This window comes from Euprymna scolopes, chromosome 20 (genome assembly GCF_053919585.1).
Source record: "Euprymna scolopes isolate OS-2025 chromosome 20, ASM5391958v1, whole genome shotgun sequence".
Lineage (NCBI taxonomy): Eukaryota > Metazoa > Mollusca > Cephalopoda > Sepiida > Sepiolidae > Euprymna > Euprymna scolopes.
In genome coordinates, this window is record NC_136501.1 from 22723414 (window position 1) to 22751201 (window position 27788).

Here is a 27788-nt window from a genome sequence, read left to right on the forward strand (position 1 = left end):
TTCAAAATATCCAGAAACAAATGATGGCAACCGTTAAAAATCGTAAAATTTGATGTTAAAAAAAAAAAAAAATAACCACTCGATGAATTTTCGTGACTTATGGAATATAGCATCTTCATTCCGTGACAAGTAGGTACGCAGTAAAGTTTTTTCTTCATTTTGGTTTATCGCCATAAGTGCCAATCTAAATGAGCATCGAAAAAATATTATTCAAACTTTTACAAAAGGTATTACAAGCGATCCCAAAATGCTTGTAAATGTCCAGCTGTAACTTTTTGTGAATATGTAAAAAAAAAAAAATAATAATAATAATAATAATAATGGTTGTCTTGTTATTGTGCTAGAACATTTCGTGATTATGTAAAAAAAAAAAAAAAAATAAATAATAATGGTTGTCTTGTTATTGTTCTAGAATATTTCGTGATTATGTAAAAAAAATAATAATAATGGTTGTCTTGTTATTGTGCTAGAATATTTCGTGATTATGTAAAAAAAAAAAAAATAATAATGGTTGTCTTGTTATTGTTCTAGAATATTTCGTGATTATGTAAAAAAAAATAATAATAATGGTTGTCTTGTTATTGTGCTAGAATATTTCGTGATTATGTAAAAAAAATAATAATGGTTGTCTTGTTATTGTTCTAGAATATTTCGTGATTATGTAAAAAAAAAATAATAATGGTTGTCTTGTTATTGTGCTAGAATATTTCGTGATTATGTAAAAAAAATATAATAATAATAATAATAATGGTTGTCTTGTTATTGTTCTAGAATATTTCGTGATTATGTAAAAAAAAATAATAATAATAATGGTTGTCTTGTTATTGTGCTAGAATATTTCGTGATTATGTAAAAAAAAATATAATAATAATAATAATAATGGTTGTCTTGTTATTGTTCTAGAATATTTCGTGATTGAGTAAAAAAAATAATAATAATAATGGTTGTCTTGTTATTGTTCTAGAATATTTCGTGATTGTGTAAAAAAAAAAAAAATAATAATAATGGTTGTCTTGTTATTGTTCTAGAATATTTCGTGATTGTGTAAAAAAAAAATAATAATAATAATGGTTGTCTTGTTATTGTTCTAGAATATTTCGTGATTGTGTAAAAAAAAAAATAATAATAATAATGGTTGTCTTGTTATTGTTCTAGAATATTTCGTGATTGTGTAAAAAAAAAAAATAATAATAATAATGGTTGTCTTGTTATTGTTCTAGAATATTTCGTGATTGTGTAAAAAAAAAAAATAATAATAATAATGGTTGTCTTGTTATTGTTCTAGAATATTTCGTGATTGTGTAAAAAAAAAAAAATAATAATAATGGTTGTCTTGTTATTGTTCTAGAATATTTCGTGATTGTGTAAAAAAAAAAATAATGGTTGTATTCAAGGGTATGAGTTCCATATAGAAACGTTGGTTTAATTTGAATAAAATAAAATACACATCCAGTGCACTTGAAAGCCAAATCACAACGTAATATAAGGAAAAATAAACAAATATTTTACTTGTTTAAAAATTTCAAACACACGTGATGCGTATTTTATTTGATAGGTTTTATTGTTTACCGTGATTTTTTTTTCTTTTTTCCGTACAAATATTATTTTGGTATTACTTAGTTAACAATAAAAAATATATTAAAAAAAATAATGTGAAAGAAAAATATCTTCATTTTGTTCTTTATTTAAAACTTTTAAAGGGGTGCATAACACGAAAAAAAAAAACTTTAAAGTATATCTTTTTAATTTTCATTCATTTGTTTTTTTTTTCTACTTGATTTTTATAGACTTGTTACACAAAACTAAATTTTAAACATTAGTTCAAAACTGTGATAAATTCCTTAGAGTCTTTCAATAAAAGAAAAATATTAATCATAAAATGTAGTTTGGTTGAATCATTGTTTAATGTTAATATAAAATAAATTTAGGTTTATACAAGGCACAACAATGCAACGATTTAATGGATAGACTCAAACTGAAGCAACTTAAGGTGGACCAGCTATACAATTTCATTTTAATTGAGTCAATTATATATATATATATATATATATATATATATATATATATATATATATATATATATTTGTTTGTACATAAGCAGTCATGTAAAATTACAAACTTCATTTTCATATAAGCTGTATCGCCTGAAGAGTTCTCTAGTTGTTAGTAACTAGTTGACCGAAACATGCTCATGACTGTGTAGCAACATATTATTGCTTATGTAAAAGCAACTAGACAGTGTATCTTGCTCTACTTCGGCATTGAGCACTCTTGTATTAACCTCATCAAAACTTCATTGATTACTTTAACTCTGAAAAACGTTAACCTTGAATTACAACATGAAGAAAAGTCTTTAATTAGTTCCTTATTTAAAACTTTGAAATGACTGCATCATAAGAGAATGGACAACTGTTTACAATGTCCTGATTTTGAATGAAGACTTTAACCTTGCTGTCCGATTCTGTCACGAATCCAATTTAATGACTCGTACACATCGATGAAAGTGGCGGGATGCAGACCATCGCAATCGAAATAGACATTTTGCATGCTTGTCACCCCCACAATCTCCCAGTGTCCGTGTTCATTTTGACATACGAGAGGCCCGCCATCATCAACCTGGACAAAAAAAAAAAAAAACAGAACTGAATTAGAAATGCAAATTTCAAACATTCAAACTCGCACGAAGATGTTTCTAAATTTTTAACATCACGATTGGTTATTCGTATTATTTGGATTATTCAAACCACCGTTATCATCGTGAGTGTTATTTTCACAACGTTTCGGTCGAGATAACCTCTGACCTTCTTCAAGTGTATTGTGTTGAGCTCTAGAACCTTTCTGTCGAACTCAGGAATCTGCATGATATTTAAAACGGAACTCTTTATATTTAATCCACCCGAGTACATGCTCCCGTTCCGTCAGCCATGACCGGGTAGGAGTCCTAAGTAATTCGCAGATATATAAACTCTCCAGGAGAGTGTAAATTTACAACTGAATTTATACCAAGTACTTTATTGGTAGAGCACATGACGTAGCAGATGAAATGTATTTCGTGTGAAATTTCGTGCAGATTCCCAAGTTCGACAGAAAGATTCCCGAGTTCGACAGAAAGATTATCGAGTTCAATAGAAAGATTATCCAGTTCAATAGAAAGGTTTCAGAAGTCAAGAGAAAGATTCCCGAGTTAGACACGATACACCCGAAGAAGGTCGGAGGTTACATCAACCAAAACGTTGTGAAAATAACACTCAAGATGAAGACAATAGTCCGAAGAATCCAAATAATTGCATAGAGACATCTAAGCTACCTTCATTTTTTCTTCCAAATAAAATATTCTTAAATGTTCTATACCTTCAAAATATTATTTAAAATACTAGTATTAATGGGCCCATTGTCACCATTGATTCACATAACTTAAATATCACGCCATATATATAATTATTTTGTAAAGGTAATGTTTTAAGCTCTGTTTATAAAAGGTCCAAATTGGTCAGTTAGTAGAACCTTACACTAAAGATCACAACGATTTGATTTCCGATCATAGCAGACGCTTTATTTGTTTGGAATTTATTATTTATTATTAATGCAATATTTTCCATTTCTAAAAGTAGTTAAGATCTCTGATATTTCGAAATGTACGAGGGATGTGCAATAAGTAATGCCTCTGACCCACTTCCCATAGCAGTAGAGCAACGAAACTTGGCACAGTTATTAGTCTTTCTCTACATAGGAACCACCCAGAGTTATGCATTTCTCCCATCATTTGATGCAGCTCTGGAGACCGTTTTTGTAGAACACCCCAGGTAGGTCCTCCAACCACGACGTGACTTCAGGAATCAAGGCTGCATCATCTGGGAAAAGCTTTCATTTCAAAAACAACTTTATAGTTGGGAAGAGGTGAAAGTCAGAGGGTGCAAGATCAGGAGAGTAGGTAGGATGGGGGCGGATTTCATAACCACACGCCCGTGTTTCTGATCTGATGACATGCGAGTTGTGGACCAGAGCGTTGTCCCACAGGAGGGGGTACTTTTGCTGATCTCGCCCCGCCTTGTAATTGTGGTACCTTATGCATATGCAAATAGTCATGAATGATAGTTTCCACAAACCCTGTACTAATCTTGACATCTTGGGCTATTTGTCAAATACTAATGCGCCGATCTTCCAAAATGGCAGCCTCAACTTGACGGACAGATGCCTCATTAATGACAGAAGAGGTGCGACCAGGTCTGGGAGCTGTTTCCACAAACTTCCGGCCATGTTTGAATTCACGATGCCAGCGTTTTACAAGGGCATATGATGGGGCATTATCACCATAATTTTTTTTCATTTCATCAAAAGTCTCCTGTGGTGTGCATCCTTTCAAATACAAAAACCGGATCACTGCTCGACATTCAACAGACTCAGTGCAAACACCTATAAAACAGAAACCACAATTAGTCCAGAGCTGTAATTTGCCACATAATCCGTAGAGATATAAATCATTGCACATGCAAAATTGGGAAAGAAGGGTGGGAGACGGAAAAAAAAAAAGAAAAGAGGCGTAGCGATTGGGAAGTTACGCTCGGCAAGTACGATTTTTTTCCTTTTTCTTCTTCGAAAGCGAGCCGGTCTGTCTGACAGTTAGCTGTGTCTGGTGCCGTGTATTGAGAACCAGCTGTGTCTGGTGTCATGTATTGAAAGTCGACCCACGTGGCGTTGAGAAATAGGGGAAATACTGGCGTTAAATACGTGTCGGCGACTAACGTGGTAAATGGAGAAAATAAATAACGTTTTCTTGCACCTGGAAGGTTTGTTATGAAGATCTCTACATATAACGTTTTGGTCCGTTAGAGAACAAAAAAAAATAAAAAAATAAAAAAGCAAACAATAATTTCGAAAAGTTTATAATATTAATTTTCTACAGTTTCCAAACGGTTATTTATTTATTTGTATATTTGTTATTTTTCGCTTCAGTGGGCAAAGAAGTACATAAATATTTTCAGCTCCAATCTATGCCCCCCCCCTCGCCAAACTTTCACGAAAAACACTCATCTAGTTGAAACCACTACCAATAATTTCCCCAACTCTTTATCCGTTCATAAACCTAAACGTAGATTCCATGAACAAAGCTTCTTTCATAGAACTGCACGCCTGTGGAACCCTCTTCCGTTTGCCTGCTTTCCAGCTGACTACAATTTGATTGTCTTCAAGTCCAATGTAAACAATTCCCCTTAAGTAATCCAATTTACCAAATTTCAACTACTAACGATTATTAAGACATTACTGTACACTCATTAACCCTTGTCCTCGAGTGGCCCCGAGCCTTAATAAATGGTGACTCCTTTGTAAAAAATAAATGAATTTATATACTTTTTAAAAAAAAATTATAATATTTGTGTAAATATCTAAAACTAACAAAACAAAATACTAGCAAAAAAGATGTGACTTCCATTATTCATTTTGGTATGATACTCGTGCACGTACACACACACACACAAGCAAACAAACACACACACAAACAAACACACATACACACACAAACACACACACAAACAAACAAACACACACACAAACAAACAAACACACACACACACAAACACACACACAAACAAACAAACACACAAACAAACAAACACACAAACAAACACACATACACACAAACAAACACACACACAAGCAAACACACACACACACAAACAAACACACACACAAACAAACACACACACAAACACGCACACACAAACACACACACAAACACACACACACAAACAAAATAACACACACAAACAAACACACAAACACACACACAAACAAACAAACACACAAACAAATAAACAAACACACACACAAACAAACATACACAAACAAACATACACAAACACATACACAAACAAACAAACAAACTAAACAAACAAACACACAAACAAACACACAAACAAACACACACACAAACAAACAAATAAACACACACACAAACAAACACACACATAAACAAACACACACACAAACAAACAAACAAGCACACACAAACAAACAAATAAACAAACACATACAAACAAACACACACAAACACACAAACAAACACACAAATAAACAAACACGCACACAAACACACACAAACAAACACACAAACAAACAAACACACACACAAACACACAAACAAACAAACAAACACACAAACGAACACACAAACAAACAAACAAACACACAAACAAACAAACAAACAAACACTCAAACAAACACACACACTCAAACAAATACACACACACAAACAAACAAACAAACACACACACAAACAAACATACAAACAAACAAACACAAACAAACAAACAAACAAACACACACACAAACAAACAAACAAACATAGATATTGAAAATTTATTTACGTATGATAAACAACACCGGCGTTTACTGAAAACAAAATGATTTTATTTTCTCATCTCTCAAGATAATGATGGATATTTTTTCACAGTTCGATAATTTAATTTTTGAATAAACTATTTGACAGTAAAACAAATTCCTATAAATATAACTTCATTTTTCGGAGGTTTCAAGACACAATAAATAACTTTAAACAGCTTCATAAAATACGCAAAAAATCATTACGTCACCGATTCTTTGGAGAGGATCGAAGATCCCTACAACAAATTTCTTTTATGGATATTAAAAACTTATTTGAAAAATAACAAAAAGGTAAAACAACAAACTCCAATGTTTAAAAAAAAACCTTAAGAAGCTACATTAAAAATGTTTGTATAACGTCAGCTTATATTTTGAAACTATATTAAAAGTTCGTCTATTTGAAACGTTTTCGTATGGGATCTCCAACTTCCTACTCTTTTTGTATGATACGTACGGGCAAACTGAATGCTGATGCTCAAAATATATAAATATTTTGACCCCTCCCTTTACTTAAAAAATCACCAAAAATCAACAAATTAACCAATTTTAATGGAATTTTCAGTATTTATCAAATAATGATCGCGAAATATAATGAACTAATTATTTTTATTTAAATCTTAGTGGAAATGTATTATTTTGTTTAAACAAAAAATACCTTTACTAAAGTTATAGTTTTCAGTAGTAAATAAAAAACGCAAGAATTTATTTTTGCTTTTTTATATAAATAAAGCATCGTAATTTGTAGCAATAAAAATAAAATAAAATAATTTTTACAGGAACATTATGAAAAGGCTCCTAAAGTTCGTATTAATGAATTCGATATAACTCGAAGAAAAATGAATTTCTCAAACTACCGATATTATTATTGAATTAAGCATTGTTTATTTAAAATTTCACACAAAAAAATTATAATTGCAAAAAATATTTCTACTTTTTTTTTTTTTAAATTACAGATTTCGCATAATTTTTATACGCAAGATTTTAATAATTTCCTTGCTCGCAATATTCGGCGTAACATATTTTTTTATATAATATTGAAGAATAATTTAAAAATAATTAATTTAAAAACAAGAACATAGAAAATAATTAAATTAAAAAATGGAAAAATTTATACAAACGTTCAGAATAGTAATGTACTGATGTACGTCTGGGGGGGGGTAAGAAAACTATCACACCCTTCCTCTCTTTTAATTACATGACGTCATTTTCACAGTCTTTCGACTGCCTGAAATTTTGGGCCTTCGTATATTCCGTGTTTAAAATTTTTTAGTTTGTTGCATTTTGCGAATGGCAGAATCACTCGGTTTTTGGGCTAATTAGTCTATGTTTTGTACACACAAGGCGTTTTTTTTTATTATTAAATTCAATATCTTAGGACTTTACTAACTATCTTTGAAATAGACCCAGAAAACTAATATTTATATTTTAAAAGATTTTTACAATGAATGTATTTATCTTCGAAATTTAGCTGAATTGGGTAGCTCGCCGTGAAAACATTTTTCATATTTTTTTTTTTTTTCGTGTACAAATATTTTTTTCGTTTTGGAAATTAAGTATACTCCTTAATCTTTCAAATACAATCAAAAAGTAATCAGAAACCTACAAAAAAAATATGATAAATCTGCTTTCAAAACTATGTCCCCCTATCTTTGTTTCACCATTTTTGCCGGTACCTATTGTATGAGGATTAAATCGTATATTTAGTAATATTCTAGAACCTGACCCAGTCTTGCGTCGGTATCTTTCGGCAGTTTATAATCAACAATTAACTTTCAGCAGACGATATTTTCGTTAATATGAAAATATCCCTTATCTGATACGATACTTGAAAAAAAAAAAGTTTTCGATCATCGTTGTTTTCATGAAAACAAAACGTTTTTGCTATTACAGAAAAAAAAACCCAAGTTATTTTATTAACATTTTTCATTGCACCCCCCCAAAAAAAAAACAAAACAAAAAAAAACTAAGATACCTCCAATAAAAAAAGAAAACTTTTGATTTTCATTCATAGTTGTTTCTATGTTTTCGCCTTTAAAAATTCTTTGAAACATTTGTTGAAAACCTTTTTGGATACTTTTCCCGAAAATATAATTCTTTTATATAGTTATTTAGTTTGAAAATTGATTTCTGTGGAGTTATAAAGTTATGTTCTGTCCCGGCTACAATCTTTTGAGTCAGCTTTAATAATCCTGTTAATACACACGTCCGTTCGCATAACACGTCGTCTTTTAAGTCGTTCTTTTTACCACTTCTTTTATACATCTTGCATAATCTAATTTTCATAGAGTTTGCGTTACTCATAAGTGATCGTCAAATACAAAAGCGACGTCGCCATTTTAGCTTTCTTTTTATTATTATTTTTGCTTTCAGCGAATGAATCCACGCTTTTTAGGTAAGCTACGATTTTCCCTACAAGTTAAATAATTAAATTAACGATAATCCTTATTTTCTTGTGTTAAAATTTTGTTTGCGGTTTTTTTGTTTTTTTTTTTTAAATTTATCGCCTGTCAGTGTCGCGTCGCTATTTTCCAGCAACTCTCTCGATTGCTTCAGGTAAACACCCGAAAAATGTCGATGCAGCCTTGGGTCAGGTTCTGAATTAGTATCGTACGTTTTTATTAGCTTTGTTTTATTTAACAATAGAAGAAGTAAAACTATGCGAAATCCATTTTGTGTGGTACTTACAAGGCATGTGATTGGGTACTCGTCGTTATTCCCGCAACGAGTAAATTGAGGAATATCTTTGTAATGACTGATACAAACATCTTGATCAATCAAATAAACCTTCAGTTCTTTCAACTGATGTGGATAATTGTCTGAAAGAAAAAATATAGTTTTTAAATCTGCCATTTTAATAAATTCAGAAAAGATTTTCATTATTGAAATAAGTTTATGTTGGAATTTTTAAAATTTCAACGTTTATTTTAAATGCCATGAAAAAAAAAAGTAGAGAAAAGAACCCTGGCGTTGTCCGTTGATAGCTGTCTGGTCGCGTCAGTCCATAGCGATTTTCTCCTCAGCCTGATCTACGGCTTCGGCTCCAATTTATCAGATCTCTTTTGGGGGATCTCCAAGCCGTCAATTGCCTTCGACAAGATTCAACTCGAAACTTAAACCGTCACAGCTCCAATTGTCATAAAATCCACCGATATTATAATGTATATATATATATATATATATATATATATATATATATATATATATATATATATATATATATATATATATAGTCTTATTTATAGTATTCCGAATTTTATTGGGTTTATATAATTGAAAATTCAGTAATCGTTTATATACCAATAAGTTTAAGTCAAAATGAGATGACTTAAATTGTAAGCTACAAAATTATCATATTTCATAATATTCATCATTCATATATTGTTTAAACAAAATCAAGACACCAAGGAATAGATTGGTAGCAATAATCAGTGTACTTCATCGTTAGTTACAATGGTTTCAAGACTATTTGGACAAGTTCAAACCTTATGTCGTTTGAAAATTTTCACAAGAACAGCCTTTCGTCACACTTATTGAATAAAACACACTTTAACAATAAAACATTATGGAACCCATTTCCCTTATAAGGAAAAACATGAGAAAATATTTTACCTACATCTCATCTTTCCAAAGTTTTAAAAGGATGAGATGTAGGTAAAAGTTTTGGAAGGATGAGATGTAGGTAAAATATTTTCTCGTGTCTTTAGACCAAAAACTGACAGAGGAGTCTGGTAGGCAAAATATTTTATACAAATATATACATACGCATACATAAATATATATAGAAAGAGGTTTGTGTTTACTATAAACTTTTTACGCAAATATTACGCAAGTATAAATCATGTAGAATATCTGCATGAATATAATTACACATAATAGTTAACTAAAGATGATCATCCCATCAGAAAACCGAAAAAAACTAACAGGGAATTAATTCAAATGAGTGTTTAAAAAATATGCAAATTAGCTAGATCTTTTGCAGATGAATGCAATTCCACGACCCATATATAACAAAGTTGAATTTTCTTTTTAAATAAATAGAAAAAAAGTGTTTTTTGTTATGAATATCAATATACCTAAAAGAAATCTAGTAGTATAGATAGATCATGTGTTTTGGTGATGCTCATGGGAGTCAAATATCAGCATTGTTTGCGAAAATACAAATTCATGCCTACGAATTAACTACTCGACTTAATTATTTCAGTCCTCTTTCTATCTGCCCCAGTAACGTTGCATCTTTCCATTAATCATTTTGCATCCAGTGCGTCTCATTTCAAGGGCAGTAACTCTAGTAACTTAACAATTTTTCCTCGTCTTTTTTAGTTTATCAAACAGATAAAGATCAACAAATTGACAGCAATCAAAAGAAATTCATGAATAAATTCAGTTCTAGATGGAAGCTTTTATGAGTAGAAAATAACCAAAAAACAGATTCCAAAAAGATATAAGTATATATTCTCCTTGAAAATAATAAATGAGGCATTAAAAACATTCTTATAAAACTAGAATTGTTAAGACCATGAATAATTAGTTGGCATCCATCAGTCTAGAAAACTATGGGGTTGTGCCTGTAGAAGTGTGGGAACATGATGAGAATTAGCAGCGAACCGGATGTTAACGTATCCACCATGAGAGACAAAATGAAAAATCGTCCTTTGCACATGGCTCCACGCATCGCTTCCGCTTGGGAAGAAAAAAAAAAAGATAACCACAAAATAATTATCGACCAATGGCAGAGCTCCGCGCCTAAAATAAACACCTAAAGTATCACAGTCGCTGGGAGCCAGTCTGCCACTATAAAAACGAGGGATTTGAGGGAACCAAAGGTGGGAAGAGGAGATTCGCCCTGCTGCGTCAGTTAACGCACGGACGGACTCTCCCACCCGACCTAAAGAGATGAAGAAGAAAAAGAAATAAGGCACCAGTGAACTGAAGCCGACTACGCTCGCATGTTATGGGCCAAACGCCTTCAATTCTAAACAATGCCTAATTCACACAAACCAGGGGAGAGGAGGAGAAAGAAGATGAAGACGCCGGGCTGCTAGCGCTGATGAAAGAAGAGACTCGCTTTCCAGTTACCAGTCAGGACACGCATCACCGACAGCAGGATGACCGGCCTACCCTAACCCTCTCCATCTCCAAAAGATAAGTTACATTTTACGAACATCCATTCCTTGTCAATTCATACATACCTACAAACATTTTACAAACATTCATCTCCTTTGTTAAATCACATTCCATCCTACGAACACTTTGCCTCTCCTAATACAAATTGTTGGTAGTAAATAAAGTCGGTTCTCAACCTCCAATATGCGTCTGTCTTTATATAAAAACAGAGGCCATAGAAGTGATTGAACACCGTCTTCTGTGGCTGAATAAGCCTATTTTCGATCTACATCGTTGGTTGCAAACGTTAGGCGAAGGTCGGTGCGTCATGTTGATTGTCGGTTGAATTTTATTGACTTGCCTTCCTGACTAGTTTTTTTGGTTTCCGCCCATTCTACGATGGACCTTTCGCTAGTGGTCAGGCCTTTGGTTACTGTTTGTGTCCAGATGTTGCGGACTTTAGCTTTAGGCTCCCAGCTGGTAGGGTGAATATTATATGCTTCAATGTCGTGTTTGCACACATCGACATAGCGGAGGTAAGGACGACCAATTTCCCTTTTGCCAGTAGTGAGTTCGCCACAGAGTATGTCCTTTGAGATTCGAATACTTATAATAGCTAATATTAGAATAATGTTATGGAAAACTTTAAACGAGGGATGTTCCAACAGTAATGCCTTCTATTTTTCTTTTTATTCCACTTGAAAATATTATGATCTACTTCAATTTTAACTTCAATTTCGGTCTTTCAAAAGGGCATTGGGTCTTATCGAACATGATGTTCGATAAAACTGTTAACTTCAGAAAAATCCGTCAAGGTTTTTCGATATAACACACAATTTTCAAGTCTCATTTCCTGTATATTTCGTGCATACAGCTTTACACAACCATATACAGGAGACGAAATAATAGTATTTAGATAAAAAAAAAAAAGAAAGTAAAAGAGAACAAACATCTTTTTCGTTCTTATTTGTAAGCTATAGAATATAAAATAATACTATAGAAATAGATAATACCAAAACCCTAATTATCCGAAATGAAATCGATCCAATCCGCAATACCGACATTTTTCTCTGAAAGAAAATAATTTATACGAAGGGCGTTCCAAAAGTAACGCCTCCTAATTTTTTTATTCCGCTCAAACAGATCATAGGAGATTGCAAATTGTATTATGATGACTGACCTTATGCATCCATGATCTAACAGTTTCATCTCTCTGTTGCAGATATTGACGGTGTGAGACTTTAACAAAGCAAACCCTGTCATGGACGTGCGCTGAAAGCAGAGATGCCTCATTGAATTTCTCCACACAGAAAATTTTGAACCGATCAACATTCATCAGCGCCTGTTGAGCGTTTACAAAGCTGATGCAGTTGATGTTAGCACAGTTAGGAGGTGAGTTCGTCGATTTCAGAGTGGCGACAGAGATGTGAGTGACAAAGCGCGCCCCGTATCTTTACAATGAAAGCATCAAAAGAAGCTGGGAAAAGTGCGTTGAGAATGGCGATGACTATTTAGAAAAATAAATTCTGAGGCCCAAAAGATCGCTGGTTTTAATGGTACCGCTGCCGTCTTCATAGATCTTTAAAGTTTGTTTTTTTTAGTTAAAAAATAGGAGGCTTTACTTTTGGAACGAACCTCACACATCATAGTAATTCGCTACCACAATGAAACTCTGCAAACAAGATAAAATTATTTTTTATATAATGGCTTAAATTAAAGTATCATGATTCAATTGTGCTTTAAAACAGAAACATTCAATTCAAGCGCGACCCTGTCTTATCATGAACCTAATGTTGATTTTTATACCCCGGGCCCTTCTGCTTGTGCAGTAATGAAACTTGTCAAATACACATGTGATGTTAGTCTGTATAATGGTGTTAACTTTAATCAAAATTGTACTGTTTCATCTTTAATCAGATGTTTCGATTTTCGATACTTATTGGAGGCATTTCGATACAAAACCTTTCTAAGAACACTGCCACACGCATAAGATAATTTGTGTGAAATTGCAGATAAATCTTGATCCAGCCCCTTGCGGAGTCTATAGAGAACAAACTTACACACAGAGACATACACAATGCCCGGCACACACACACACACACACACACACACACACACACACACACACACACACACACACACACACACACACACACACACACACATGGTTGTGTGCTCACATATTTAAGATTTATACTAGCTGGACGCCAGGCGTTGTCCGGTCGTACAATACGCTTAAACATGATATTTTAATTTATTCAGATTGCCTATATATTATTATCCTCTATTGAATATTATATTTTACGAGGAATGATTTGTCCGGCGGACTAATTCGCAAAATAATAATAATAATAATAATAATAATAATAATAATAATGTCATTCATTAAATTCTGTCTGTGTTTGTTTACAATATCACGTCAGCTGATATTTGGGCTTGACGATCTTAAAAATACTCTTTCTTCTCTTACAGATAAAAAGAAGAAATTTTACAGGGGAATTTATTACTTTATACCGACCAAGGTTACACCGGTGTAATGTAAAATATTCCCTCTGTAAAAATTATTTTTATCTATACGAGAAGAAAGACTATTTTTAAGATCGGATTTTTTCGATTTTCGATAATTATCGGATGAATTTCTGTACAAAACATATTTACAAAACACTGCCAGAAATATAAATTACCTTTGTGTGAAATTTGCAAACGATAGGCTCAGCCGTTTCGGAACCTCACAGACACATACACACACAAAGTGACTTTATAAATTTTCAAATTTAAAAATAAACTGTAAATAAATAAAGTATTTTTTAAAAATTTTCTAATGCAAATCAATAAAGTATTTTTAAAAAATTTTCTAGTGCAACTCAATAAAGTATTTTAAAAAAATGTTCGTCTTTTCGTTTCTATTTCGTCTAATTTTCTATTTTCATTATCAACATAAAATTTACAACGTTTTTCTTATCTTTTTAAATATTTTCAAGATTATCCACTTTACTTGCTAGAAAAATGCTAGTTTTATTTTGGTGTCTTAAACTCCCCACACCCATCCTTTGTGCTCATGAGGAGACTATATTCAAAAACACAATCTTTTTCAATTATTGTCAATGTTTATTGTCAATTTTAATAAAATGAATATCGTTTCCGAAACGATGCGTACACTCAATTTAATTTTGTTTGTTCACCCTTTCGAAACTGATTTGTAGTTTACAATTCTTTATACTCAGTATTAATAGTATATATATATATATATATATATATATATATATATATATATATATATATATATATATATATATATATATATATATATTTGCGGTTGCTATATACATATTTAATTTGAGGTTGCTATTTTTCAAAAGTAGGGTAACTAGTGAAATATAACGAGGTTAATACAAGAGTGCTCAATACACAAGTAGAGCAAGTTACGTTTTAAATTTGTCTTTACATAAGCAGTAGTTTGTTGTTACACAGTCATGAGCGTGTTTCGGTCTATTAGTATTTATTAACTAGAGACATCTTCAGGCAACAACCCTTATTTTTGAAAGCGGAATTCTAAATTTAGAATTCCGCTTTCAAAAATTTGCCTGAAGAGGTCTCTAGTTAATAAATACTAATAGACCGAAACATGCTCATGACTGTGTAACAACAAACTACTGCTTATGTAAAGACAAATTTAAAATTATTCATATATATAGATAATGTAAAGTAAAAGATAATGGTGGCTGTTGTTGAACATGATTTGTTTATTTTGTATAAATCAGATGATTATTGTTGGCATTTGTTTCTCCGATGTCTTTCTGGTTAGAATTCTTTCTATAAAGACATCGGATACCTTACAATAAATGACTTTCCCTGAATAATTTGTATCATTTAAGGTGTTCATTGCCCCTCCCCTCCAAAAAAAAAAAACCCTCAACACCCGGAATTGTTTCTAAATTCCTTTTCTTCAATAAATTAGAAAAACATTTAAATACATACTACCTTGAGGGATTCCCCATCCTGTTGCATAACAGTTTCGATAGGTTTGCCAACGCCTTGAAGGAAGGCAGGCTGGACGAATAGCGTCAGACATTTTGACAGGTTCGATGAGCTCAAGCAAAGCAACATCACTTCTGTAAGAATCGCGTTCATTTGGGAGTATTTTTCGTTTTGTCTCATATTGCACGCCGCCGCTGACCTTGTTTATTGTACCGAGAGTCACCCGCAAAGGAGTTCGGTATCTGCAAGAAAGGCGAAAAAAGATAAGCAATTTGCTACTGAATTTCTGAAATAAGAATTGATAATTTATATTTGGGGGGGGGGATTATTTGGACTACTGTTCTCACATGGAGTATTATTATCACAATATTTCGGCCGATGACACCTTCAACCTTCTTTAGGTGTATCTTGTTGAACTCGGAAATCTTGCTGGCAAGCCCGGCAATTTGTATGGAATTGTGAACGGAACCCTTTTTTTAATCCACAGGGGATAGCATACTCTCGTTCAGGCAACTATGACCAGATAGAAATTTTATGTAATTTCACAAGTGTGCTCTTAATATCGCCCATAAAACATAAAACGTCTACCCGGATATGGCTGACAGAACGAGATCATACTACCCTTGTAGTGCATAACTTACAACTGAATTTTACCAAGTACTTCATCCACTACACATGGATCCATATGATACAATTGTAAGTTACACTCTTCTGGGTTGGAAGGTTTATTTCTCAGTGCAGGGCACACTCAAAATACAACTGCGAATTATGTAAGATTTCTACCCGGTCATGGCTGACGGAACAAGAGCATTCTACGTGGTTTAAATGAGGGGGTTCAGTTCGAAATTCTGTACAGATTCACGAGTTCAACACAAAGATTTCCGAGTTTGATAAAATACACCTGAAGAAAGCCTGGGGTTTCATCGGTCGAAACGTTGTAAGAATAATACCCAATATGATAATAGTAGTCTAAATCAAGGTTTCCCAAACTTCAGAGCTCCTAAGCAAGGTAAATGATATTTCACTGAGCACTAACAAGATAATTTTTTAAATAAATATGAAAAACATTAATTTCAAATTTTAACACTAACTAATGATAATGTTTGCAACCATTTTTTTTTTTGTTTTTGATTAATAAAAAAATTGCTGCATTTTTTATTAATTAATTTATTTATTTTTGCTTTCATGAAACATTCTGAAACTCTTTACATCTGTAGTTATGTATCATATCTCTTTCCAGTAAAAAAGATCAATAATTTATTATCTGCAGCCACTTAATTTTTCCATATAAAACATTTGGCCCTCTTTAAAAAAGTGCTTGCGGAGCCCCTTAGCCTCACTCCCAAGGGTTCCATGGAGCCCACTTTGATAAACCATGGTCGAAATAATACAAATAATACAAAAAAGACATTTCGATGACCTGAAACATTTTAGTTTTTAAACATTTGTTTTTTTGTTGTTTTTTTTTTCAAAATATTATTTATAAAATTTTACCTTAAATTTAAAAACTTATTTTCAGTGTTTCTGTCTAGATTGTACACTAAAAAAAGAAAAACTTTAAAGTGTCACGTTTTTTTTCTAATGGCTGGAAATACTTTGCCAGGGCTATCAAGGGTATTTTTTTATCGTGAAAAAACGTGAAAGATTCCGCGGAATTTGGTTACGTTTCAGCTGCACCTACTGGCTTTGGATGAAACATTTTATTTATTCATTTATTTTTTTTTTTCAAAGTCACACATAATCAAATTCATAAAAAAATGGAACTTTAAAGTTTTTCTTTTTTTTAGTGTGAAATCTAAACCGAAATAATGAAAATACATTTTTGAATATAAGGTAAAATTTTATAAATAATATTTTGAAAAAAAAAAAAAAATCAAATATTTCACATCTAAAATGTTTCAGGTCATCGAAGTGTCTTTTTTGTATTATTTATATTATTTAGACCAGGTTTCTCAAAGTGGGCTCCATGGAGCCCTGGAACTCCATGAGTGAGGTTACATCGACCGAAACGTTGCGCGAATAATACTCAAGATGAGGGCAGTAGTCGGAAGAATCCAAATATTAAAAATAATCAGGTAAAAAATTCAGAAAAAAAAGCAAAAAAAAAAAAACATTTTGTGCGAAAGAAATGAATAACGCAGTTCTGGTTTTGAACAACTTTGGGTAAAAAGAGCAAAATGTGTTGGCAGTTATTTTTTTTTTAATCGAAAAACAAAGAAATAAATATGAGATGCCTCCAATAAGTTTCCAGACTTTTTTTGTACAGTCATTTAAAATTGTCGTAGACTCTTGAAAATTCACTATGCTATTGCAATACATCTCATGAGGTGACTGGCCAATTTTAATGATTTCAGGTTCAAATGAACAGCTATAGCAGGAATTGGAATACACCCTACCAAAGTCTGATTGCCACGGCTGGTGAATTTCAAAAATGCAATCTGGACGTGAGGACACTTTAAAAGAACGATATGCAATAAATTCTGTTTAAACTTGGAAAAAATACCACAGAAACGTATGGAATGCTTTAAACTGCTTTTGGACCATCTTGCATGAATCGAGCATCAGTTTTTGAGTGACATAAGAAATTTGAGGAAGGCAGGGTGTCTGTTAGAGATGATGAGAGGTGTGGGAGAAGTTAGGAAGTCAGAACACCAAAGTTGATTGGCCAAATAAAGAATTTCATGGATAAGAACCGTTATGTGTCTACAAAGACAATAAGTGCACAGTTTGATGTCAATGTGGGAACTGTAAACACAATAATTTGCCAGGAACTGAAGATGCAGAAGATTTGTGCAAAGTTTGTCCCAAGGCTTGCTCCATCCTTGTCACAAACTATTTGACCAAGATGGGAATCAAGACAATTCCCCCCCCCCCTCCCATAGTCCAAACCTTGCTCTCTGTGACTTTTGGATATTCTCTAAGCTCAAGAAAAACCTTAGAGACTGTCGTTATGAGACAATTGAGGAGATGAAAGGCTGTGATGAGAGGCATTGACACAAGAAAACTTCCATGGGGCCTTCCAGAAGTTATTGGAACGATACAACAAGTGCATTGCAGCCAGAGGAGATTACTTCGAAGGGCTCTAGAGTTGCATGTGTGTACTATCAATAAAAGTGCCCATACGAAAAAAGTCACCTTGTAAACGTCTTTACAATAATACACTTAGCAACTTCATATTCGTACATACCTTATCTCCTTTAACACATTTAAAAATAATGTTAACATTTAAAAATAATGTTAACATTTAAAAAATAATGTTAACATTTAAAAATAATGTAAACATTTAAAAATAATGTTAACATTTAAAAAATAATGTTAACATTTAAAAATAATGTTAACATTTAAAAAATAATGTTAACATTTAAAAAATGTTAACATTTAAAAATAATGTTAACATTTAAAAATAATGTTAACATTTAAAAATAATGTTAACATTTAAAAAATAATGTTAACATTTAAAAATAATGTTAACATTTAAAAAATAATGTTAACATTTGAAAATAATGTTAACATTTAAAAATAATGTTAACATTTAAAAATAATGTTAACATTTAAAAAATAATGTTAACATTTAAAAATAATGTTAACATTTAAAAATAATGTTAACATTTAAAAATAATGTTAACATTTAAAAATAATATTAACATTTAAAAAATAATGTTAACATTTAAAAATAATGTTAACATTTAAAAATAATGTTAACATTTGAAAATAATGTTAACATTTAAAAATAATGTTAACATTTAAAAATAATGTTAACATTTAAAAATAATGTTAACATTTAAAAATAATGTTAACATTTAAAAATAATGTTAACATTTAAAAAATAATGTTAACATTTAAAAATAATGTTAACATTTAAAAATAATATTAACATTTAAAAAATAATGTTAACATTTAAAAATAATGTTAACATTTAAAAATAATGTTAACATTTAAAAAATAATGTTAACATTTAAAAATAATGTTAACATTTAAAAAATAATGTTAACATTTAAAAATAATGTTAACATTTAAAAATAATATTAACATTTAAAAAATAATGTTAACATTTAAAAATAATGTTAACATTTAAAAATAATGTTAACATTTGAAAATAATGTTAACATTTAAAAATAATGTTAACATTTAAAAATAATGTTAACATTTAAAAATAATGTTAACATTTAAAAAATAATGTTAACATTTAAAAATAATATTAACATTTAAAAAATAATGTTAACATTTAAAAAATAATGTTAACATTTAAAAATAATGTTAACATTTAAAAATAATGTTAACATTTAAAAAATAATGTTAACATTTAAAAAATAATGTTAACATTTAAAAATAATGTTAACATTTAAAAAATAATGTTAACATTTAAAAATAATGTTAACATTTAAAAATAATATTAACATTTAAAAAATAATGTTAACATTTAAAAATAATGTTAACATTTAAAAATAATGTTAACATTTGAAAATAATGTTAACATTTAAAAATAATGTTAACATTTAAAAATAATGTTAACATTTAAAAATAATGTTAACATTTAAAAAATAATGTTAACATTTAAAAATAATATTAACATTTAAAAAATAATGTTAACATTTAAAAAATAATGTTAACATTTAAAAATAATGTTAACATTTAAAAATAATGTTAACATTTAAAAAATAATGTTAACATTTAAAAATAATGTTAACATTTAAAAATAATGTTAACATTTAAAAATAAAATGATCCGATATGCAAAGATGATGATTAATCTGATGTTGCTAAGATAAAATGTTCCTATTTTTTAAAAATGAATAGATCCAAAATCAATCTTTATCGTCATGTCGCCTAAAACCCAAACAGTGCAATTTTAAAAGTGACATTCGTTCTTTTGATTTGATTGTTTTGGTTGGTTTTGCTTAACGGCATATCAACTCTTTTGGGGCCATTTAATGCCGAATCCAGTAATTTTTAGAATAAAGTTTTATGCTTCAAGTATTATATCTTCAAATATTTATTCATGGTCTTTGGTTTGGTTAATTTGTAGAGGAAAGTGTTTTTTTTTTGTTTTTTTTTTTTTACTTTGCAGAGCATGATTGAGTTTTGCAAAAGGAAAAGAAAAACAATAACATCAATGTTTGGTGCATTTTAGGTCAGGAAGCCAATATCTTCAGACAGACTGATCTGGTTGCACCGGACATTTGAAGAATATTTAGTTGACAATTATTTTTACAGTGAGAAGATGGATAAGATTTATTATTTTGAAAAGAACTGAATTGAAAATAAATAAAGGTGATACATATTTGTTTTATTTATTAAAAGAACATTTAACTGATATGATTTCTATGGAAGGAAGATTTATTAAAAATATTATTGATCTTGACAGAAAATTATTAGGTGCAGCTATATTATACAAACGAAAAAAATGAATTCCACATGAAACAAATGGTACCTACGTAATTTTCAGGTCTCAACTAGTTACATATCCAAAAATTACGAAAAACGATAAGGTAGAAAAATGATTATTAATGAAAAAAGAAATTTGTGAAAGGAAGAGAAATCACTATATTACATCTACTAAAACAGAAATAACTTGATAGGGGAGATAATTAAGTATAAAAGCTTATGTCACGTGAAGAACATGATTCAAAATGTCGGACATAATTTATTCTCCATATGAACTATATAGAAAACAGCGTTTCATTTATAATTATTTTTCTACCTTATCGTTTTCCGTAATTTTTGGTTATGTTACTATTTGCGACATGAAAAATACTTAGGAATCATTTGTTTTACTTGAAATTCAATTTTTTTTTTCGTTTGTATAATTTAGAAGCACCAATTCTTATTTCAAATTAGAAATTGTTTACAGTTATAACCTAATGTAAGTGTTCACATTTAGCTGATCTTTTTTTTTTCAAGTATCTGAACTGTATCTTCTTTAAAGTTTATATTTGATCCCAATTGTTTGTATAGCACAATGGTAGGTGTTAAGCAAGAATAACACTCAAGATGAGAATTATAGTTCGAATAATACAATTAAAACGAATTATCAATCTTCATCTAAAAAATTCAGAAATCTATCATTTGCGTTCAAATGCTCATCTTTTCGAGGAAAGATTTAACTATTCCATTTCTGAGCCTAATAACACCACAGTCTTTCATACATCCGATCACTAGCATGGGTCTTCTTTTTTTTGTACAAAGGGGTCACTACATATCAAGGCCCAGAGGCCACTCGAGGATAAGGGTTAAGGTGTGTATTGTAGTCATTGGGACAGTTGCGTAAGAGTCGTTTATAGAAATAATTTGGTATAATTAGATCATTTACAAGGACGACAGAACAAGAGAACAAGAACTTGTTCACGTTGGACTTGAAGACAATGATGCTGTAGTCTGCTAGAAAGCAGACAAGCGGAACAGAGTTCCACAGGCGGGCAGTTCTCGGGAAGAAGCTCTGTTCATAGAATCTGTGTTTAGGTTTAGGCAATGATATAGAGTGGGGGGATTTATTGATAATGATTTTGGCTATACCAGTGTTTTTTGTGAAGGATTGGTGAGAGGGGACCATAGATTGGAGCTCAGTCGAACACTTGCGATGAAAATAGCGATAGAGCAGGGACAAGCTTGCAATGTGTTTTCTGTGGAAAAGAGGTTGCAGAGAAGAGAAAAGGGCATCACCTACTAGACTACGAAGTCTGTTTTGAACTCTGTCAAGGCAGGATAGAGTACTTCGAGCGGCTCCTGCCCAGATGAGGCAACAGTAATTAATCCTAGGACGTACTTGGCTCTTATACAGGTATTATAGTATTGACTGTATTTGTTATTGCTGTACACGCATATAATATAATTTTTAATTCAAGAAAATATCTGATTCTGCAAAATTAATTTTTATCAGTTATTGCCTTGTTCGAATGAGGTTATGTTTACAGTCGAGTTTGTTGGTTTGTCACTATGTTTGTTTTTTGTACAGCCTCACGTCCACATCGCTTGACTAATCTTCACCAAACTTGGTCAAAATATTGGTTAACTTGGAACTTTTTTTTTTTTTCTTTTTTTTACACAGTGATCACCACTTATCAAGGCCCGGAAGCCACTCAGGGATAAGGGTTATTGCAAGTACATTACGTTAGTGTGAAGATTTGATGGAGTGTAGTGTTTACTTAAGGGGGCGGTTCATTAGGAATTTGTTAACATTATACTTGAAGACATCCAAGTTGTAGTCCGGAGGGAAGCAGGCAGACGGAACAGAGTTCCACAGGCGTGCAGTTCTAAGAAACTGATTTAATTTTGAGATATTTATGTTTAGTTTGATTTGGTTGTTTTGTTTTACGGCATATCAACCCTTTTCGGGTTATTTAAAGCTGAATCCATTACTCATGTTGCATTCAGTTATTTTGTAGGTTTTTTTTTACTCCTCAAACTTTTTGTATCTTCAGTTACTAGTTGGTAGTGTTTGGTTTGGTTGTTTGTAGTAGATTTTATTGTTTTTGTTGTAGAACATGAATGAGTTTTGCAATAGGAGAGGGAAAAGGATTATAGTATTAATGTTTGGTACATTTTAAGTTGGGGAACTAGTCGGGAAGTGGGTGAGGGAAAAAAGGCAAAAGAAAAGAGAAAGGGGAAAAAGGGGAGAAAAGTTGAGATATCTATGTCATAAGTCAAAAGTTGAGATATCTATGAAAGAAGATGTATCTTACTTGAGACATAATACTATTTAGTTTTATAATTAGACAGAAAGAAGATGTATCTTACTTGATACATAATACTATTTAGTTTTATAATTAGACAGAAAGAAGATGTATCTTACTTGATACATAATACTATTTAGTTTTATAATTAGACAGAAAGAAGATGTATCTTACTTGAGACATAATACTATTTAGTTTTATAATTAGACAGAAAGAAGATGTATCTTACTTGAGACATAATACTATTTAGTTTTATAATTAGATAGAAAGAAGATGTATCTTACTTGAGACACTTAGGGTGTGTGAGTACAAATTTTGGATGGATTAGAATTCCACCACAAGAATAACGATGATCATTTATTTCAAACACTGCTTGCCACGGCCACTGGCCAACAAATGAAGAAAGACCATTTTCCACAGGCTTGATATTCATAATTTTTCCTCGGGTACCACATTCTGAAAACAAAACAAAATAAAAAAATACAAATATTCCTCTAAACACTGATAGGTAGAAAAAGGGGGAAAAAATTAGATATTCATTGTAGATTGCATTTGATGATACTTAATTGTCACGTGGGTAGCATAAAATATGTTTATCATTTGTTTTTTTGAAATGTACAACCCATATAAAAAGGTGAGGTACGAGGTGCCTTCAGTAAGTTACTAGATTTCTGAACATGGGATAAAGTGATGAGGATGAAATTGGGAAGAAGAGCGATGAATAAACACCTGTCCACAGATAGGGTCGCTGCAAGGAAGGTGGGCTCTCTCTCTACCGTGCTAAGAAACTACTAACACCCGAAAGTATCCTGTACCTCTATAAGGCCACCATTCGCCCATGTATGGAGTATTGCTGTCATATTTGGGCTGGTGCATCGGCTACTAGTCTATTGCTCCTTGACAAGGTTCAAAAGAGAGTCGCAAATCTGATAGGCCCTGAACTGGCATCTAAGCTTCAGCCTCTGTCCTATCGACGAAATGTTGCATCCCTCTGCCTGTTCTACAAGTATTTTAATGGTGAATGCTCTGACGAACTGCAAGCACTTGTGCCCCCACGACGTGAACACCCTCGACAAACCCGACAGGCTGCTAAATCCCACCCACACTGTAGAGATCCCTAGATATAAAAGATCTTTCTACTCCAGTAGTTTCTTCATGGAATTGATATATATAAATGAATCTTGCAATAGTGAGCCACTAACTTATTGTCAAAAGTGCAATGTAACTATTTGAATCAAGTGGTTACCTCTTTACCATAGTGTATTTTATTTTTTAGCTTGTTAATTTCAAAAATAGATAATATGTACCGTATGTCCTGTTTAGAGGAAAGTTAATATTTTGCTTTCCAAATAAAATAAATAACATTTTTCCTTTCAGTTTGTGCATTATAACCTATTTTCAGCTAACCACGTGTGGAAGGAAGGGAGTAACCATTCTGATGTCTGTATCGGAATGGGGACAAAAATGGATGGTCACATTCAATGCTGCCAAGACTAAGCTTGTTTCCTTCAATAATTACAAGCAACCTTCTCTACCACCAATAGCAATGGGCAAACACTCTTTATCTGAAAGTACATCTTTTAAACTCCTGAACCTAACGTTCATAGGAAACATGAGTTGGAACAATTACATTGAGAGCATTGCCAGAACCGCTGCGAAAAAGGTAGGTTCTTTCTACCGTGCTAGAAAGCTACTAACGCCCGAAAGTATCCTGTACCTCTATAAGGCCACCATTCGCCCATGTATGGAGTATTGTTGTCATATTTGGGCTGGTGCATCCGCTACTAGTCTCTCACTCCTAGACAAGGTTCAAAAGAGAGTCGCCAACCTAATAGGTCTTGAACTGTTATCTAAGCTTCAGTCTCTGTCCCATCGACGAAATGTAGCATCCCTCTGCCTGTTCTACAAGTACTTTAACGGTGAATGCTTTGAGGAACTGCAAACACTTGTGCCCCCTCGACGTAAATACCCCCAACAAACTTGACAAGCAGCAAAATTCCACCCCTTCACAGTAGAGATCCCTAGATGTAAGATAGCCTTCTACTCCAGTAGTTTCTTCCCCAGAACCGCTAGACTTTGGAATTCCCTTCCGGGTTCCTGTTTCCCCAACTGTACTGACATGCAGAAGTTCAAGTGTAACACGAACCATCTTGCTGCCCAACTCCCCACATAGTACCCCTATTATGTATTAACTGTTCATATTAGAGAGATCATATTAGTATGAGATAGACAGAGTATATATAAAGAGAGAGGGGGTACGTTTTAATACAGCCGGAAACATGTAATACACAATGAGAAGGGATTTAGATATATAGATAGATTGATAGTGCGTTTGACATTTTTATTTATTTATCAGTTCTGAGAGTGGGAGTGTTTCTATAAACATTATCTTTCTTTGACACATATATTTTTGAGATGAGGATTTCAGTCTTTTATCATAATGAAGGAACATTCATTATTTATAATAGCTGAGGGGGAGATGCATTCTTAAGATGATAGAGACACATACTTAGAGGAGTTTATACACAGTCTTATAAATACAAATGAGTGGAACACACGTCTATAATACAAATTCACAATACCTTTCTGTTGAATAACATAACACGAAGATGCAGATACAAAATTATGAAGTTGTTCGTTTATTCCATTCGACCAGTCAAAGGCTTTGCATCAAGGAATTCAAAGTCTCTACATGATTTCCTTCTTCTCACCTTTGCTTCCCAAGGCGTATGTCAGCTCTGTCTGTCCGACCCTGTCCGACCTCTGACTTCTCTCTTCTCCCCTGACTGACTTACTGACCTAAAGCTCTCTATATTGAGAACTCATGACGTCATTGCATGACCAAACACATGCATCTCGATCCCGTGGCTCGACACGCCTCACATGTCCATGCATTGCTCCTCACATGTTTACAACCTGATTTCTCTAACCTAATTTTCGCAACCCACTTTACAAATATGTTTAATATTTTCTATTGTTCGGATCTAGATTCTTTATTTTAATTTCATTTCATTAACAGAAAGAAAATTCCATTATCGCATTCCTTTTTCAATAAGCAGATATTTAACTATTTCATGTGAACTAAACAATGGTTAATTCTACATTCCATTTTCAATAACATTCTGTATTATTTATTTTAACTTATGATCGGAATTCTCAATTCCAGTCCTAGGTTCGAATCCTCGGCTATCCCATTTCATATTTACTCACTTACAAGAAGAGGCGACTTGTTGTTGTAATACCCCTGTAGCTTATGTCCCTGATAGTAGCCCCCTACATCAAAGTGACAATGTGCCTTGTTTGGGGTGAAAATGTAAAAAATAAAAAAATAAAAACAAATAATGGATATAGAAGAAAGATGGCGGATCAGAAAACTTAAAGAGGCAGCACATATGTTAGAAAATAATAACATCATTAGCCGTCCCAGCATAGAACTAAATTGCATTTGGACGTCCCTAATCATTAAATCACAGAAAAAGAACAAACAGCCCAAGGGAGGTAACTTCACACAAAAACTCTTTTTTTTCCTTGGAGTTGCCCCCTTTGCATTGTGTTTAAAAAACAACAAAAAAAAAAAACATGCATGAGTATCGCTCCTCTGTTTCGTAAAACATTTTTTTCACTAATATTAACAATTAGTATAGATATCCCGAAAAACTGAGTCATAGAAAAGCTTTTAAAAAATATCTTATTTCGGTCGCTGCAACCTGCAACCTTCTTCAGGTGTTTAAGGAAAGGAGGGTTGGCTCTGCATTACAAGAATTCGAACCGTGGGTTTGAAGGTGGGTCTACAGATTATAAAGGTTCAATCTTCAGGGGGCAGGAAGATATGTTTTAAAGGCTTTCCTATCACTCAATTAAAAAAAAAATACAAATACACATGGGTATTGATCCTCTGTTTCGTAAAACATTTTTTCACTAATATTAACAATTAGCATAGATATCCCGAAAAACTGAGTCATAGAAAAGCTTTTAAAAAATATCTTAGTGCCTTCTGAAGATTGAATCTTCTTTTTATGATCTATGGACCCACGGTTCGAATTCTTGTAATGCAGAGCCAACCCTCTTTTCCTTAGTAGAGAAAAGGAAGCATATTTTCAACACCCGAAGAAGGTCGCAGGTTGCAGCGACCAAAACGTTGTGCTAATAACACTCAAGATGAGAATAATAGTCCAATCAATCAACATAACAGACGCATTCACATCTCATCCCAAAAATTCAGAATTGCACTATTTTTAATCGTTACACAAAGTTTCAACTTGATAGTAAAATATTAGATAGCCTGAGTTTTAATGGGTTAAGATATTTTTAGAATCAGACTTGTGTTTTATTTTAGTCGTCACGATACTATTGATTCTAAATCAGCAAGTGCTGGGAACATCGTCCTGGGAATATCAACCTGAAAGAACAGTTGAAAGAACAGTTGGAAATGACTTATATACCATACATTACGACCATGTAATCAGTACAGCTACAAAATGCTGCTGTGAAACTTAATATAGTTGTATGGAAGAGGTCAGAAAGAGTTGCAACCTTGGTTGAAGTGAGTGCCCCTAATGATGGAGGTCTGAACAGAGTTGAAAGGGAGAAACAGACCAAACACCAAGGTCTCATGTATGATATGAAAAGAAACTGGAATCTTACAGAGATATCAATC

At 32.1% G+C, this 27788-nt stretch overlaps 1 protein-coding gene across 3 annotated transcripts in view; it reads right to left on the bottom strand.

The window, feature by feature from the left end:
- Positions 1 to 1882: 1882 nt before the first annotated feature.
- LOC145241359 (MAM and LDL-receptor class A domain-containing protein 2-like) overlaps positions 1883 to 27788 on the bottom strand; it is a 201350-nt gene continuing 175444 nt past the window's right edge. For 2 of the 3 annotated variants that reach the window (XM_080104232.1, XM_080104233.1), the window contains 4 exons: positions 23416 to 23587; positions 15463 to 15704; positions 9067 to 9197; positions 1883 to 2616 (listed from right to left, as the gene is read on the bottom strand). In XM_080104232.1, coding sequence (XP_079960358.1) covers positions 2443 to 2616; positions 9067 to 9197; positions 15463 to 15704; positions 23416 to 23587 — 719 coding nt within the window. In that variant the 3' untranslated portion in view covers positions 1883 to 2442. The remainder of the gene's footprint in view (positions 2617 to 9066; positions 9198 to 15462; positions 15705 to 23415; positions 23588 to 27788) is intronic. The other variant, XM_080104234.1, reaches the window with a different exon arrangement.